At 41.1% G+C, this 17380-nt stretch overlaps 1 protein-coding gene across 1 annotated transcript; it reads left to right on the top strand.

Annotated features, from left to right (window-relative positions):
- The first annotated feature begins 7315 nt into the window (after nt 1–7315).
- On the top strand, nt 7316–13018 carry LOC145437743 (uncharacterized). The gene is made up of 5 exons (XM_080315030.1): nt 7316–8513; nt 9225–9337; nt 11384–11565; nt 11843–12185; nt 12401–13018. Exons 1-5 carry the CDS (start codon nt 7828–7830, stop codon nt 12982–12984), a joined length of 1908 nt encoding a protein of 635 aa, XP_080171156.1. The 5' UTR covers nt 7316–7827; the 3' UTR covers nt 12985–13018.
- Nucleotides 13019–17380: the final 4362 nt, after the last annotated feature.

The raw sequence follows: 17380 nt of genomic DNA, 5'->3' as shown, positions 1-17380 counted from the left end.
AGTATCATGGTATAATTCCAAAAATTGCATCAATTTTGACTGCATCGCGAAAACGCATCTTGCGATTTTCTTCCCCTCTGCAACTGAAGGCTGCTGCACACTGGCTTTGCGACACGACTAAAACAGGTAATTGCCCGATCGTGTCGCGCCAACGATCGCGGTAGTTGCGTTGCGCTGCACACTGGGACACCGAGTCGTAACGTAGGCCTATCTGTTCTGTACCAGCTTAATGATTTCGTAACAGCATAGGTTCTTGGTTATTACTATTGAAGAACATATCAAGATACTTCCTACACATATGTGTTTTCTATGTGTACTGACAGCATTTTGCTGATGCTCCGAATTTTGATAAAGAATACACCATAATGCCACTAAGATATTCTCAAATTCGAAAACTCAGTTTATTATTTCAACTCAAGACGCAGATCCACAATATACATACCAAAGATACAAAGAATATAAACAAGAAGGTGTCTAATCGTTGAAAGACCCTGGCATAGTCCATCACTCGGATATCTTTATAATATGTAGGCCTACCGGGACCTACTCTTCTTCGTCTACCGGTACTTTCGTAATGTCAAGCATTGCAGTGGCATTGACGGGGTAGCGGTCATGTTCTCTGTTATTCATCTTGTATTGTGAACATATAGTAATTTAATTATCAAATATATCTTCATTTCGTTCATCCATCTTCAGGTTATCAACTTGAGGTCGAATCAATCTTTTTCTGGGCTTGTTGGATATCATACAGCGCCCTGAGTCAATCCCAAGATAAATTACGCATCTGGTACACGAGAATGTTAAATTAGGAAGTTGAACGATTAGCAAAGATTGCAACAGCACCGTCGAAATAAGAGCGCGTGCTTATTTTCTACTGCGACTGAGCCCGCAACTCGCGACTAAGTTGGAATTTTTCAACTTTGTCGGCGAGTTGCGCAGCCCACTCGCCGACGCTTTGTTGCGTGGTCTGGCAACGCGGCGTGCATGGTTTTGTCACAGACAGGCGCGATTCTCTCGCTTTGTCGTGTCGCGAGAGCCAGTGTGCAGCAGCCTTGAGTTGTAATTTGCAAGTAATGTCTAATTTTATCTATATCAGGGGTGGGCAACTTTTTCGGCGAAAGGGAAACCAGAGATTTACGAACCATTGCGTGGGCAACTGGAATGTTGATAACCCTTTTTTAGTCGTCGATGGGAGCGAACCGAATTAGGTAACATTGCAAACAAGACTTATATTAATACGCTCTAAAATTGATAGCAATATGTCATGCAACTGTGCAGTGCGCAATCAGGCCCTGGTCGCGCGAAGCGCGAAATTTTTTTGCAAGACTATAGCTATATCAATAAATATGTCGCTAACATACATTGGGGGTCGCATCTGTATACCACTGGGGTCGTTTGGCAAGGACAGGATTATTCGACGTTTAGACATAGCAAAATCGACGGTATCAGTGAACATGCCTCTATCATTTTGTACAAATATGTTTTGTCGACGATCTCGCTGCGAGTGCACAAGCGAAGCCGTATCTCCTAATTGCGAAAATAGTTAGACTCAATTCTGTGAATAATATGTATTTATAATTTTCAGAAGGGGGCTCAAATACTGAATGCAAGAAATCTAGTGAAAATGAATTATGCGAAGTACCGAGAAAAATTTCAAGTCAAATAAATCTGCTATGAAATATTCTACTTCATGGTCATATACGAAGATCTGGGATATATGTGGCTGACCCCTGGATACGTCAATGCGTCAGAACTGTTGTTTTAGTCATCATCAAATTTCGCGGTCATGCTAATCAAATTTTGGTTGGCCTTGCAATTGTACCTGATGTCATATATAATTTCGAGAATTCTCTCGCAGGCCACACCTAACCTTCTCGTGTACCAAATTTGTCCTGCGTGCCACGGGCTGGCCGCACCTGATCTGTATGGTTGGGTTAGTAATAACAGGGGTTGGTGGTACATAAAAATTCTATTGAAAATTCTTTGAAAGCAAATATTTTCATGATAGAGAAGTTGTAGTCGAAGTCATAGTCATTCTCACAAACTCCGATTCCGACTCCAGTCAGTATTTTCCCACCGACTCCGACTCCAGCTATTATAGTTTTCACGACTCCGACTCCATCAAGCGAAAATTACCCCGACTCCGACTCCACCGACTCCGACTCCACAGCCCTGCTTGCGTCACTGGAAGATAACATATTCACAGAAGTAACAGCAACTATATACAAACTTGCTAACGCGGTCCATTAATTATTTCTTTAGAATGCATAAATAATACAAAGTATTAAACGTCCGTATAGACTATAGACTATACGACTGGTGGATGCAGTAAATTTATTAGTAGCCGAATATATTTGCACAATCACGGCAAAATTATACAACCTTTGGGAAATAATTGGTTTTCTTTACAAGGCATTTTTGAAACACTCTAAAACATGTTTTCAACAAAGTGTTTTAAAACAGCATATATTTGAAATGCAATCGTAAATACAAGAGATCTGTAAACGCGGACGATGGAATTTGATTCATTTAACTCTGTGTCTATCCCATGCCCAACAACCTATCATAAAATTGTGCTCATGTGCAGTTTTCCCTGTGTCTTCGATTGCAGAGTTCACGTTGATGGGCAAAACCGACCTTCACGGTGCCAGGCTTTGTATCAGCAGGTTCTATACCAATACCGAGAAAACCATTACCGAGAATGGACGTTACCGAGAATGCCATTACCGAAAATTGACATTACCGAGAACGGACATTACCGAGAATGGTCATTACCGAGAATGGACATCACCGAGAATGGACATTACCGAGAATGGCCAATGTCAAGAATATAGCTTACTGGGACTGATGTTGCCGAGAAATGTATACCTGAGCATCGATACCCAATGTGGCAACGCCGTGATGCACTCCCACGACCTGTGCATATGCATAACATGCCTGCATTGCTGCATATATTGCATTCTCGGTAATGTCCATTCTCGGTGGTGTCCATTCTCGGTAATGTCCATTCTCTGTGGTGTCCATTCTCGGTAATGTCCATTCTCGGTGGTGTCCATTCTCGGTAATGGCATTCTCGGTAATGGTTTTCTCGGTATTGTCCTGACACCGTATCAGCACTTTCAATCTCTCTCTAAGATTTGATATCGGTGGAGCAGCTGTTTCCATTACGAGAGAAGCTCGTTTTCTCTTCGTCACGCGCATTCCATCGATGCTCGCATAATTTGCTCACGAGAGCCACGAACCTGACACGCGCGACTTACATAATGTTCGCAATTTGCAATATCGAATTTCAGTTGAAAATCCAGTTCGCGACAAACGAAACTGCCGTCGAATTTCATCTTCGCGACTGGAATCATATTGTATCGTTTTCGGTGGTTTATGCTCCTTATTATTAAAATGGCTGAAATTGCATAATACTTTTACAACATCTACTGCATACTATGCTCATGTGTCTGGAGCAGACTTGGACAACTAGATAATTATGGCTGTCTGATTAGGCTAATTATAGAGCGAAATGCCGGTAATCCAATTTGTGAGCTGTTTCTACGCTGTAATTTTAATCTAATTTATGGGTTTACCGAATATGCTACAGGTGAGCTGTGTAGTGCGAAACGAGTAAAGCTTTCTGTACGGACCTTTGTCATTACCAAGCTTACGAGAATGAGCTCTGCTTTGATATGAACTAAACTTAATTCAATTCCCAAGTTTTCGCAAATGAAGTAATTCAAATGTTAATGTAATTGAGAAAACTATCCAGCTATAATTCTGATCTAATTTGGAAAAAAAACTTTGTAGTTATAGTTTTAATACTGGTCCAATTTAGAAAAATGAAACGATGTAGCTATAATTCTGATCTAATTTGGAAAAAACTTGGTAGTTATAATTCTAACACTGGTCCAATTTTTAAAAAATGAAACGATGTAGCTATAGTTCTAGTTCTAATCAATTTTCGAAATATTGAAAATTTTCGTGGCCAGCAGCTTTAGTGTGGTGCAATAGCGCTAGGCTGAGATGATTTCTAACAACTTTGCATGATTTCAAGCAGCTGATACAGATGTTTAATACACGTCGATTTAAATTTAAAGTATTATAAACACGAGACTCGTCTAATTCCAGAATTACTCGGCATTAGATGAGTCACGGGTGTTTCATTTGGTAAACTCGACTCATAAGAGGCTTTGACCATTTGTTCAAAAGAGCAAAGTCGCGATAATCCTACTCAATTCCGTTTTGTAGGGGGAGATTAACGCTACGTACATGCGGATTACAATTATGTCAGTCAGTTATAGGGTTGGCGTTAATGGGCAAACACAGGAACTAAATTCATTGAACGACATTGTCGCTCTTGTGTTGAGTTATGCTAGGTTTAACCTGCTGAATCGGTTTTAGATATGAACTGTAACCAAATATTCACGCAAAAGGCTTCTCCGCTGGAGTTATACAGCACCCATTGATTGTCATGTTGAGAAATTAGACACTTGTTTAACTAATTGGCCACTCTGACTGTAGTTTTGCTAAGCCGGCGAACAATGTGAATGATCTCCAAAAACGTAATTACAGTACGTAGGACGATATTGGGCTTGATATATTTCTGTCCTTAATGTTTTTGCGGGATATACGTCGACTCATGATATACCCACGGCCACAAGCGATCTGTACAGTGTACGTACACTGTGTGCACATGTGCAATGTGCATACCATAAAGTCGTGATATTTATATGACCTGTTGGTCTGATGATTGAACGTGTTAATTTTAATATCCATATGAAAACACAAGCTACACTAAAATTCTACGAAACTAGTTTTTCCAGCCAAAACACTTTAGATGCAAATCTATAAACGCATCGGCATGCGTTGAACGTATGGCTGAACTGGATTTATATTTTGCCTCGGGCAAATAATTATTACACTAATATTAGGCTTAACGTTTGGTTGAATCAGTATCACGAAAGCTGTCCAGTATGTTAGGCGTATATCAAGGTTTATGGGACTAAGTGGATTAGAACATTGCAAAAACAAATATCGACAAGTCTTAGGGTAGCCTTACGTAGTTTTAACGAAAGTAGACGATCGGTGGACGGCACAGCGGTTAAATTCCAAACATGAAAATAATAATGATCTAAAAGATGTTCTCTATATACTCTACTTCGTACCGGAAGCTGCACTTGATATAATTATTCGAAGATTTTGCTGAGCTATACCTTGGCTGTGATATTATCATTAAATTACTTATTAGCTCGAATTATCTCCGAATATCCACTGCGTCTAGGGCAGTGGTTCTTTTCGGGGATCAAACGAACCCCATAATTGGTTTGACTGAGCCAGTCTCACTGGTCTGATATCCAGTCTATATTTGTTATATTCTTTCGGCGTTGGGTGAAAATCACTGTTGTTGTGTTCTTCGCTGTTGTTGATGCACTGCACAGTGCACAGTTCATTTTGTGCGCCATCATTATGTAGTAATGTGTAGTATTAGATGTGTAACGTAGTAGATTCATGTTTTTGTGACTATAGGCGAAAATTTAGGGGTTCGCCAAAGGCTTGCAAATTAGCGTAAGGGTTCGCACTAGGTTAGTGCAGGTTAAGAAGCAGTTCTGGTGATAACATTGGTATAGATAAGTAGCTGTTGCTATCACACGAAGCTAGCTCCTTGTGTGTGTAATATCAAGACACAAATGCTGCAGCGTATCGCGCTAAGGAAAGATATGTTGCCCTACCTCGCCTAGACATTGCTTCATTGATCATTTGCTACCATCGTTTAATTTTTCTTATATTTTCCTTTTTTAACTGACATTTTTTACAGTCAGAATGTTTAAAGTCAAGTGTACCTGTTTGATGCTGGTGTGATCAGACTAGATGACCTTCACGGTCTTATCGATCATTCCTATCTAATGCCGAATACTGTGCAAGCATATTTTCTGTTCCACCATCACTGCTATGCGTTATGTATTCTGGTTGGAGGAAAATAAAGACTCTTTCTCTCTCTCCCCACTGTCACGTTATCAATTCAATCATCTCAGCCTGATTGACGACGTAACTATCAATCAACTGAAGTGTAGATCGATACCAATACTATACGTCGAACTTCAATTCGCTCAACAAGGGTCGCAACGTAATTTGCCAGGGAAGACAATCGATCATATAAGAATGATCATGAAACGTATCAAGCCTATGTGTCAGTTGTCTCTCACCCACGTATAATTGTGTTGCCAGTCTTTGACAACTATACATAATTCTAGTCGTCTAATATGACTAATTAGAGCCGATAATCTAATTCTTAAGTTAACTTATGAAATGTTTCTATGCTTTTATTCTAATTTAATTTCGGGTTTTCCTGAAAATGCTTCAGGAGAACTGTATAGTGCGGAACGAGTACAGCTTGGTGGTCAGACATTTTCCATTCTAATGCTTATGAGCATCAAATCTGATCTGATAGAAAGTGAACTTGGTTTTAGTTGTATTTCGGGATATAATTCAATGTCCGAGCTTTTGTGAATTCAGTATTCCCAATTCTAATCCAATTAACTGAAGCTTTAATTCTAATTTAATTCGGAAAAGCTCAAAATGTTCTGTTTATGCCGGTTTATTAACGATAATATGAAGGCGAAATAGAAGGATGTGGTTTAGGCGGTATAGCGTGAATTTGCTGATGACGGAATACTACTACGCCTAGATCATTGCACAAATGAATTGCGTGCCTGCAAAAATGAATGGTCGCACAAAGTCACCATTTCTCTACACGGTTACAGAATCCATGAAGTTGGATGTCGCATATTGTAGGATTGGAGGGAATTAATGATGTCCGCTGGCGTATTTCAATAGAAAGATGTACGCGAGTCGTCAAAGAGCGGTTAACAATTTTTATCGCCATCATTGCCAGCATCAAGGTCGAGAAATATGCGCAACTGTACTTCGAGCTGGATGTGTACAGAGTGCGTTATAGCAATTCTGAAGCAGATCTTTCCAGGATTATGAGATCATCTGATATTTTGTGAACAATTACGTGAGGATTGATTTAAAACCGACTATACAATTTCACAATTTGAGAACGCGTATTCGTTATAGGTAACCGGTCTTGATGCGCCAGTTGATTGTAGTTATTTTTGTGATTAAGTGAGATAAAACCGGTAAATTCTGTGTATTTATGGTTTTACGAGAGTTTAAATGGACGCGAGTCATTACCGGCTCGCGCTTATAAAACTATAAAGCACATTATGATCATAAATGACCCGGTATGTCAGCTTTATCGGGGGTATTTTACGGAATCCCAACTTCGAAATTGTGTAGTTGTGTTCGTTGTTCTTGATTGGATCGCATCGCTCGTGCATAACCAGTTGCTGCATAAAGCCATGGGTGTGTGGACGATATCTTCATAACGATTTATCTCCCGAGGCAAAAATAAGATGATCCAAAAATATCAGCTAATCGCGTAGAATATTCAGTGTTCATTACATTACCTGTGTCCTTTCATGGCCCACTAAAACGTTTTTAGTAGGCCATGCTGGTCTTTTCTGTATTCAAACTAAGTAGATCTTATGAGGAAAAATAGGATGATATCCAATTATCGTCGAATCGCTAGAACAGAGCTAATCAACTATTTTTAGCAAAAGACCAGTAACAAAAGTTGCAAATTTGCTTAGTTCTATAAAACTTGGTTATAACGTGGTTAAGGTCCGGATTCAACACTGAATGTGAAAGTCCGATAGTTATGAGTAGCCCTGACTTGGAATATTCAGTATTTACTACAACGTTACCGGTACTTATGATGTCTTTAACCTCTGTATTCCAACTCATTAGATCTGCTTATGCCAATATTTAATATAAATCATGGCAATGTCGAAGAAATGCTTCGTGTTTAGCATGGGCTTGATCGTCTGCGCCGTTATTGGTGTCATCGTTTTTGTGTCGTTCAAAATGCAAGGTTTCGGCGGCGACGATGGAGCCGCTGCTACGACGGAAGAGCCGCCCATCGAGTCAGCGGACGGACCAACCAGTCCCAAAAAAGCTATGCTGATGTGCGATTCCATCATAAACGGAACTGAGCCATCGTTTGGGACTTACAATGACCCTGCCATGTACTCTGCGATTCTAGGAATAGCTACAATCTCCACACGCATTGTAGGAACGTATGGTGGTGACACATATCAAAAATCTGCGTACTGGCTTACAGGAGATGAAGTGGAAGACAAGGCAACTGTTGCGATGATACGTGTCGATGCGTGCAACGGTAAAACCCCACTCATAGTAATTAATATGCGTCCTACCGAAGGAATGAAACTATCAGGCAACGGACAATTATGGAATCATTACAAACCTGGTTCTCTCGTCGATTCTTGGGAAGATTACGACAAAAAGTTGAACGCCTTCCTCAAATATCTATCTCCTATCCCTGCCGTTGTAGTATTGGAACCAGACCTGCTTATGTTCAGCTACGACACGTCCAATATGCAGTACGGTTGGCTCAACGACAAGTATAAAGAACAGTTTTATCAACGGGCGCAAAGAATTATCAAGTAAGTCAAATAGTATACTCTTTCCATGCAAAGTCGGACACCTAGTGACCTAGAACGTGCTCAGCTTTTCCAGATTACATCGGTATTAGCCTTATAGCTGCACAATTTTTCCAAAATTGGATTTCAATTAGAATTTAAGTTCAGAATCGAACGCCAAGCTTGGATCGTTACGCACTGTACATCATCATCATCATCATTGGTTTATTAGCAATTTTATCAGTTCAATACACCACAAAAAATGCAATACAATGAAAAGACAGGAAGATGTCGAAGCGACAAGGAGTAGTCTGTGGAACCTGACACCCACCTTGGCCTAGGCGATGTAAAGAGGAGGCATGCACACTGAATGAAAGTAAAGAAGATAGTATAGAAAAAGGAAGCGACAAGAAATAGGGCGGCATGTCATGGGAAACGAGATCGATAGGTCAGTCGTGGTCCGGTAATCTTGAGGATGGACTGTATTTATTTAGTAGTAATTGCTTGTATTTCGACTGAATGTGGACATGCTCGTCGACTGTCGGATGACCGGCAGTATACAGTTCTCCTGTAGCATTATAAGGAAACCAGAACTTAAAAATTAAAATTAGAGTATACAAACATTTCACAAATCAGATTAGAATTAGATTACCGGCATTTCGCTCTAATTAGTTTAATGAGATAACTAGAATTATCTAGTTGTCCAAGTCTTTATTACAATTGCTCTTTCTTCAGGGTTATGGGGAGATCGTGGGTATATGTCGACGCGGGCAATGCAGCTTATTTGCGAGTCCGAGCGAATATGGAAAAGATGGCGAAGTCGCTTCTCAGGCTGGACGGATTGAGAGGCGAGTTTGAGCTTCGTCAAGTCATTTTGTACCGCCAACATAAATCGAATTCATGCTATAAAGCCATTCGATTTTGTACTAAAATTTCTATATGTAATCGCTCAATGCGTATAGGCCTAGCTCACATTTTAAAGACATAGTGCAGCAGTGTATATATGGTTATAGTTATATGAAGAGACTATTGGACATGAAAAACTTCAGTATGCAATTGAAATAATATTCTTATTGAAATAAACCCGAATATTCGGGTTTATATAATCGAATATTCGGGTTTATTTCAATACGAATATACTATTCAATTATATAGAATATAGAGATATAGTTATATAAAGATTGAGAGCGCTGTTACATTATACATTAATACAACTAATTCTAGTAGACAGCGTTGGATGTTAGATCGCTGTTCGTAATACATCGCATTATAATTTGCTTGTCTCGAGCGCATAATTACGACACGATAATTATTATTGTAGTACAAAGTGAAATTCACACTATTCCATACGATAAAAGAGTACATGTATATAGAAACAATAAGAGACGAAATCCGTCTACAAAAGTGTCATACGGTAGTAATAAGGTTCGGTAACTGGTGGGTCCGGTTTCGCCTGGACTTTAATTGTAGCAACGCATGTTTCTGTACACACCCTACAACCCAGTTGTACATATTTTATTCATCACAGTAGACGTTCATTATTTGTATTAGAATTGATTATATTTATAAACTCATCTGTTCCTGTTCAACAAGAAAGGCCATCCATCAACCTTCGTGTCATATGATAAACAAACGCTGATGCGGGCCATAAAAATATATTATCGACTTGTCATACGAACATGACAAGGATCCTCCTGTTCGGCTCATCGTGTGGTTTTTCGGTTAGAAGGTTCGAAACTAGAGCAATCATTGAGCTGTTGCCGCCATCGAGAAAAATTACATGTTACCTACGTCGCTATATCCGGCAGACACCAGATGTTTCGCAACCAAGTCTGATTAGAATGTGAATTCTAGTCTCCACCGGGAGCCACGAAAACTTAAAGGCATCAATCGAATTTCCACATGTTGCTTTGGCATCTTCCGCTAGGTACTATAAACAGATGGGGACAGAGTCATTATTTAGAAGTGATGACGTACATTTCCATTGAAGTACAAGTAGAACCAGCGCATATTAATTCCCAAAAGTACCATCAGTGCTTCGTTGCTGACCAATAAAAGCTTCTGAGTATAAATCATGGCTGGTTAGTGGTCACTGGAGTGGTAGTGGTCATGGAAGTTAATCTGCACGTCAGTTCGAAGTAGAGAAATTAGGGGATTATCGAGTTGCGATCCATTTAGATCCTGTACTGTTTAGCGCGAACGGAGAGGTGAGGCACAGACGAGTCTAGCCCTATCTGTGATAGCGCAATTCATCATAAACAGCTCATAATTTATAATAACTGATATTTATCGAATGCTACTGTCACACTGATTACGAAAATCCAAATATTAATAATGTCAGCAGTGCCAGAACCCTTCAAAATCGCAAAGGAATTTTACATTCGACATTGTTACGTTATTAACGTCGCAGAGAAACAAATGACCGGGCGAGGCACAGATGAATTTGCCGCACTGATTGATTGTTAAGAAGTAACGATCCGACAATCGCAGCGCAGTGAAATTATATAGAGTTAAACAATGCGCAACGCGTAAACCGACGGCGTAGTATGATTGTATGAATCGATGAGTTTCGACGGCCAACATCAGGGAAATCCCTGGCCAACATGTATTAGTGCAAAGGGAATACATTACCTTGCTGCTGTTGCTAATATGTATTTTCCATCCATACCTATACCTTCAATAGCAGATATGTAGAGGCTTTTTTACGTGGCCTGCGTAGGAAGAGTGGTAAACCGGTAATGTGACATGAAGCAAGTAGCCGCCAACTGAACAATCGAATCGAATGGAGTCATATGTCGACTCGACAACATCGTCGCTCTGCCACGATCTCTACATATGATCCGCAACCAATACAAAGCAAGAATCTCATTCAATCCCTGTCACTCGCATTACAGGATTCGCGATCAACACCGGACATTTCTTCAACGCGTCGTTCACGAACGTGATGGCTCGCAGGCTGCACTGCCTCACTGGCCTTCACTATATCACAGACACGAGCAGAAACGGAGGCCTGTTCTCACGACAAAGCGTCTCGTCGATACAGGAATGCATGTTCGACCCTCCCAGGATGTTAGCGGTAATAAGAAACTTTATCTCGGCTTACAGACGATATTCATAACAGTGGTTTTGTTGTGTAGGGTCTTCCTATTTGCTGATCTTGATTTGTAGAAGCAGAAATAGAAGTAAAATTGTCAATTTCTGCTCAAGTAGACGCAGAAGTTACGTCCAAAACGAATACTCAATTACAAGTAAAAGTAGCTATTCGCAAGACGTGTCAAAACTTCTTCGAGTAGAAGTACAAAATGAAACGTCTCAAATTACAAGCAGGGCTCATAAAATCGATTTTGTTACAGGGTCTACCTCCAGGCTGGTCATGGGGAACAAGATCATCACTGCGACAGAAAAGATGGAGCCCAAACTTCGACCCACCGCCGCAAAACAACCACCAGCCCCCACCTATGAGAACTCCCCAAATCAACAATCCTGTGGTGTCAGTTCCCAGGCAGCCGCCGAATCAACAAGAAAATCCTGAAGAGTACAACAAATGGATGAATGAGATGCGAAACGGTGGCGGCCAGAACACAGGCTACGCGCAAGCCGGCAGCGTACCGCAACACCAGCCGCAGAATTACCAACCGTCGAACTCTATGAGCGGAAACAGACAGACTCATTACAACGATCCCTTGCAACCGACAGGTAGGGACGAAGTACTTTTCTGTGTACTCAAGAGGTTGTAATTTTAAACAGCTTACTTTGAAGTTGCTGCTTCGACTAGTACTTGAAAATTTATGACGCTATACTTTCACTTTTACCGTATCACCAGCGACTACTTCACCATATCTGGTCGTCGATATTTGTCTAACCCGGCTATAATCCAAAATCCTTATCCTGTACATTTTCTCTACCCACAGGCCGCGTACCGCTGTCAGTGGTCACAGCACCTCCAAAACGGCGTCCGACCGTCAAAGAAGTCAAACTGCGTACGGTACAAGAAGCGCTCGCCATATTTCGCAATAAAATAACCCAGCGAGCCAGATGCCTGCAGAAAGAATCTCTGTCCGTACACGACGGGAACGTATGGATAAAAACAGCCGGCGAATCGGACGGACGTTTGTACGAGTACGGCACCTATCACAAGTGCTTGCTGGGACACACTAAACTGTGCGACAAGGACTGCAGACTGGTCGTGCATAGAGATCAGCGTTCGCCTGTATGCGGCTGCGATAAAACGACCGCTGTCATAAGTCAGAACAGCCGTCAGCCTACACAGCCTCCGAACAATTTCAATCGTGGAACTGTTACTCAAAGCAGCTTCTTTTCCCCACCTAGTCTGCAAAACAGCGGGGTTTCGTCGCCTAGCTCGCAAAGTCAACAGTCAGGCGGATTTAATAGGGACCAATCTCAAATATTATACTCTTCCAATTCGGCCGACGCAGAGCCACAGCCGGCAGCGTCCGGGCCTCCTAGTTTGGCGGATTTACTGAGAAGTGGATAATGTAGCTATAGATAACTAAGCTACTGATAAATGCGAAACAGACAGACAGACAGACAGACAGACATTTATTGCTTCGTCAAACATAAAAAGTTGACATGTGACATCACGGTTGGGCAACGAGGCTTAACAGCAATTTATGGTGTCTCCGTGAACATATGGTACCGGTACAGTAAATTGCCGTTTGGAATAATACGGCGCAACTCGGAGCAAGTGCGCACGAGAGTGAGAGCGTGAATGCTCAATCGCTTGTGCAACAATGGTCAATACGATTGCGGTTTGCGCTGCTTCCAGACCGCAGGGTTGCGTCACAATACCAAACTCCGTTACAATGCAGCATTCGAGGCGGATTTTGGGGGGTTCCAGGATCACGAGCAGAATAAAACATATATTTTCGCAATCAGTACCGCGGTAGCTTTCGATTTTTACCAATTTAATCAAATCGCACTGGGCAAGCTGGTCAAAAATTGCTGTGAAATTGCCTTTAGCTAAATGAAAAGTGTGACTTGGACCAATCGCAGTGAGCCGTGAGATTTGTTTTTAATTCCACGCCAATTCTAGCACACTATGATCTTACACCTGAGCGCAATATTTAAAACGATTAATCTTCAATGAAAGCTACTGTCGCGCTGATTCCGAAAATATGAATTATAACCGGGACAGGGTACTGTGACTACCCCAAAATTGTCGGTTAAAGTCGTATATTGGCATTGTTTCTAACAACAGCAGCTGTGCAATATGAGGCCGATTGCTACGGCCTAGTTGCCCGACCGTGCAGTCATGTGTTGCATATCTATCCGTACTCCGTAGTATAGATAACTTTAGCGTAGCCAGCTGTATTTGCTACATAGTCACTGTAATGGTGTCGGTGGTACTGTTACTCACTCACTCACTAGTTTCAGTGCGTTTTGGATATGCCGAGAAAGCGCTTTCTCTGTGTGGTTTGAGATCAGTTCCCGTCCGGATGACGCCAAATAGTCCTGTTTCCCGCTGTTTTCCGATTCGCGCCAGTGCCAGAGCCTCACGGCTCGGTGAAATTGGTCTACGTCACACTTTCCATTTGGTCAAATGCAATTTGACGGTATTTTTTGACCGGCTTGCCGAGCATTACTATTCATAAAACGGGTATCAATCGAAAGCTACCGCTGTATAGTAGGGTGGAGTGAAAATGACTTTTTTTTTCAAATCAAAAAAGGCCTTCCTCAATCCTGACAAATGACCTAAAACTTCAATGAAAAGTGACTTCAGGGTGTTGCCCCCATTTTCCAGCCGGCAACCCCCCAATTTCTGCGCGTGGGGGGGGGTAAAATGGCCCATCTCGGCAACCGCTGGTCGTAGAGTCATGATATATAGCTCAAAATCTGCGGAAGCATCATGTTTCTATCTGTCTTCTGAAGAAAGTTTTCTCTATTGTGAACACAAAATGAGTTATAGCCAAAAAACTATATATAGGCATATTTTTGTTGAAATTCAGCATTTATTCTGACGAATTGTGATCTGTCATTAGTTTTTTTTTAAAGGTAAAGTAACACAGTGGCAATACCGAATATTGGGCCCATGTTACAAATATATTCACAACACAGTCCTTTTAAAATCGGTTCAAAACATCATAATGAAACGCTCACATTTAACGACTTATATTAAAAATGCATTCTTTTGTCAAGTTTTTTCATCAGTTTACGAGACTTAATTTTCCGGCGAATGAGGCCTTCTCGTCTTTGAAATCCCGAAACTTGTGCTGATGCTTCTGTTACGAGCTTTACATGTCGTTCCACTGTCTGATTGTGGCATGGATGAAACAAAATCAGAGGCTTCTCGCGGCATTCTTCTAACTCTGCATCAGTTAAGTGCTCAATCGTTGGAGGAAGTTGTTGATAAAGGTTCAATATCAACCAATTCGTAGTATGCCTTGGCTTTGGGACACAGAATAAACGAATAGGACCCTAGTCCAATTGGTTGGAACTGCTATGACTTTCAATGTCCACAAGTGAATTTTATTCAGCGGCATGTTTTCGAAACGCAAGCACCTAGGTCACACCCTTATTTAGTATGTCTTCATTATCATCTACCAGCATTGCAATCATATTTTCGGGGTGTGCGGAATAACCGTTTCTTATCACCACATTCGGAGCAATTTTTCGAACGTTTCGGTCAGAGAAATTCAAAACCTGTTTAATCAAGTTGAAGATGTTTCTGGGTCCATGTGTTATATGTTTGTTTCCCTTGATCTCAAACTAAGTCGGAAAATATACTTCAAGGCAAAAACGAACCAGAATCTCCAGGTTTAAAGGCGGTTCATTAACTGTTACATAATACCGTAAAACTCTGCACTGCATCCTAAAGTTAGCCATCTTGAATGCGCAACCGGTGGTCCAATCTCCAAGTAAGCCAGGTCATCATCAGCATTTCCTTGAATAATTGCCCAGCACATTTATAAGCATATAACTGGTCCTTACTTAAGTCACTAACAATTTCCTATGGGAGCTTTTGAAAGGCCATAAGTGGTGGCGAGAGCTTTTTGAATTGAGTAACTGGCCAACAAGATACACTTCCACGTAGTTTTTTTCAATTGGGTGTGACCAAGGTGCTGGCGATTCGAAAACATGCCGCTGAATAAAATTCACTACTGGACATTGAGAGTCATAGCGGTTCCAACCAATTGAACTGCGGTCCTGTTCGTTTATTCTGCGTCTCAAAGTTGAACTTGGAAGTAAAGGTATACCACGAGTCGGTTGATATTGAACCTTATATCAACAACTTTCTCCAGCGATTGAGCACTCAACTGATGCAGAGTTAGAAGAATGCCGCGAGAAGCCTCTGATTTTGTTTCATCCTTGCCGCAATCAAACAGTGCATGGAACATCATGTAAAGCTCGTAACAGAAGCATCAGGGCAAGTTTCGGGATTACAAAGACGAGATGGCCTCATTCGCCGAAAAATTAAGTCTCTTAAACTGATGAAAAAACTTGACAAAAGAATACATTTTTAATATAAGTCGTTAAATGTGAGTGTTTCATTATGATGTTTTGAACCGATTTTAAAAGAACTGTGTTGTGAATATATTTGTAATATGGGCCCAATATTCGGTATTGCCAGTGTGTTACTTTACTTTAAAAAAAAACTAATGACAGATCACAATTCGTCAGAATAAATGCTGAATTTCAACAAAAATGTGCGTATATATAGTTTTTTGGCTATAACTCATTTTGTGTTCACAATAGAGAAAACTTTCTTCAGAAGACAGATAGAAACATGATGCTTCCGCAGATTTTGAGCTATATATCATGACTCTACGACCAGCGGTTGCCGAGATGGGCCATTTTACCCCCCACGCGCAGAAATTGGGGGGTTGCCGGCTGGAAAATGGGGGCAACAGCCTGACGTCACTTTTCATTGAAGTTTTAGGTCATTTGTCAGGATTGAGGAAGGCCTTTTTTGATTTGAAAAAAAAAAGTCATTTTCACTCCACCCTACTGTATAGTGTATACTGATTACAAAAATATAAATTTTCTTCCGGTTGTGGTCCTGGAACCGCTCAAAATCAGCCTCCAATGTTACATTGTAACGGAGTTTGGTATTGTGACGCAGCGATGCCGTCTGAGCAGCTCAGGAGCAAGTGCGCACACGAGTGAGAGTGTGAATGCTCAATCGGTTGCGCAACAATGGCCAATACGTTTGTGTTTTGCGCTGCTCCTGAGCTGCTCCCATACGGCATCGCTGCGTCACAATACCAAACTCCGTTACAATGGAACATTCGAGGCTGATTTTGGGGGTTCTAGGACCACGAGCAGAATAAAATTTATATTTTCGCAACGCAATCAGCGGTAGCTTTCGATTGATACCCGTTATATCATATTTAATGCTCGGCAAGCCGGTCAAAAATTCCCGTCAAATTGCCTTCGACCAAATGGAAAGTGTGACGTAGACCAATTTCACTGACCCGTGAGATTTGCTTGTGTCCACTCCACAGTCCACACTCCACACCTACACCATAATTAGGACACTATGATGTCGCTAATAACAATCTATTTACTATAGTCTGGTGTTGCATAATAAGTCTACTGCTGTGATTTTATCGATAATACCGGTAGTGAATCTATAACAATATATAGATATTCGTAATCTGTAAATCATAAACCACTGTGCCACTGTCTGATGAACTCTTTAAAACGCTATTGCACAGTTGCACACTGCACACTGCACAGTCGGTCTTGCTAACCACAAGAATAGACTCTTTGGCCTCTGCAAAACTACAATATGCTCTACTTATCATCGCTGAGACATGTAAAGGGTCTGGATTAGCGACCAATAGAACACAACTCAAAATATTTAGTGTTTTAATCATACAAGGTATAAGGATCTTGTCCGTTCCTCTCAAAATACAGGCAGGTTCTGAGAT

This window comes from Botryllus schlosseri, chromosome 4, assembly GCF_051294905.1.
Source record: "Botryllus schlosseri isolate E-star chromosome 4, Bs_hap1, whole genome shotgun sequence".
In the NCBI taxonomy this organism is placed as follows: Eukaryota; Metazoa; Chordata; class Ascidiacea; order Stolidobranchia; family Styelidae; genus Botryllus; species Botryllus schlosseri.
The sequence above is the reverse complement of the archived record's forward strand: the minus strand, read 5'-3'. Positions and strand labels throughout refer to the sequence as shown.

Coding starts and splice junctions, on each gene's coding strand:
- LOC145437743 (XM_080315030.1), top strand. CDS start 7,828: ATGGCAATGTCGAAGAAATGCTTCGTGTTTAGCATGGGCTTGATCGTC. Junction 8,514..9,224: donor CGGGCGCAAAGAATTATCAA/GTAAGTCAAATA, acceptor CTCTTTCTTCAG/GGTTATGGGGAGATCGTGGG. Junction 11,566..11,842: donor ACCCTCCCAGGATGTTAGCG/GTAATAAGAAAC, acceptor ATTTTGTTACAG/GGTCTACCTCCAGGCTGGTC.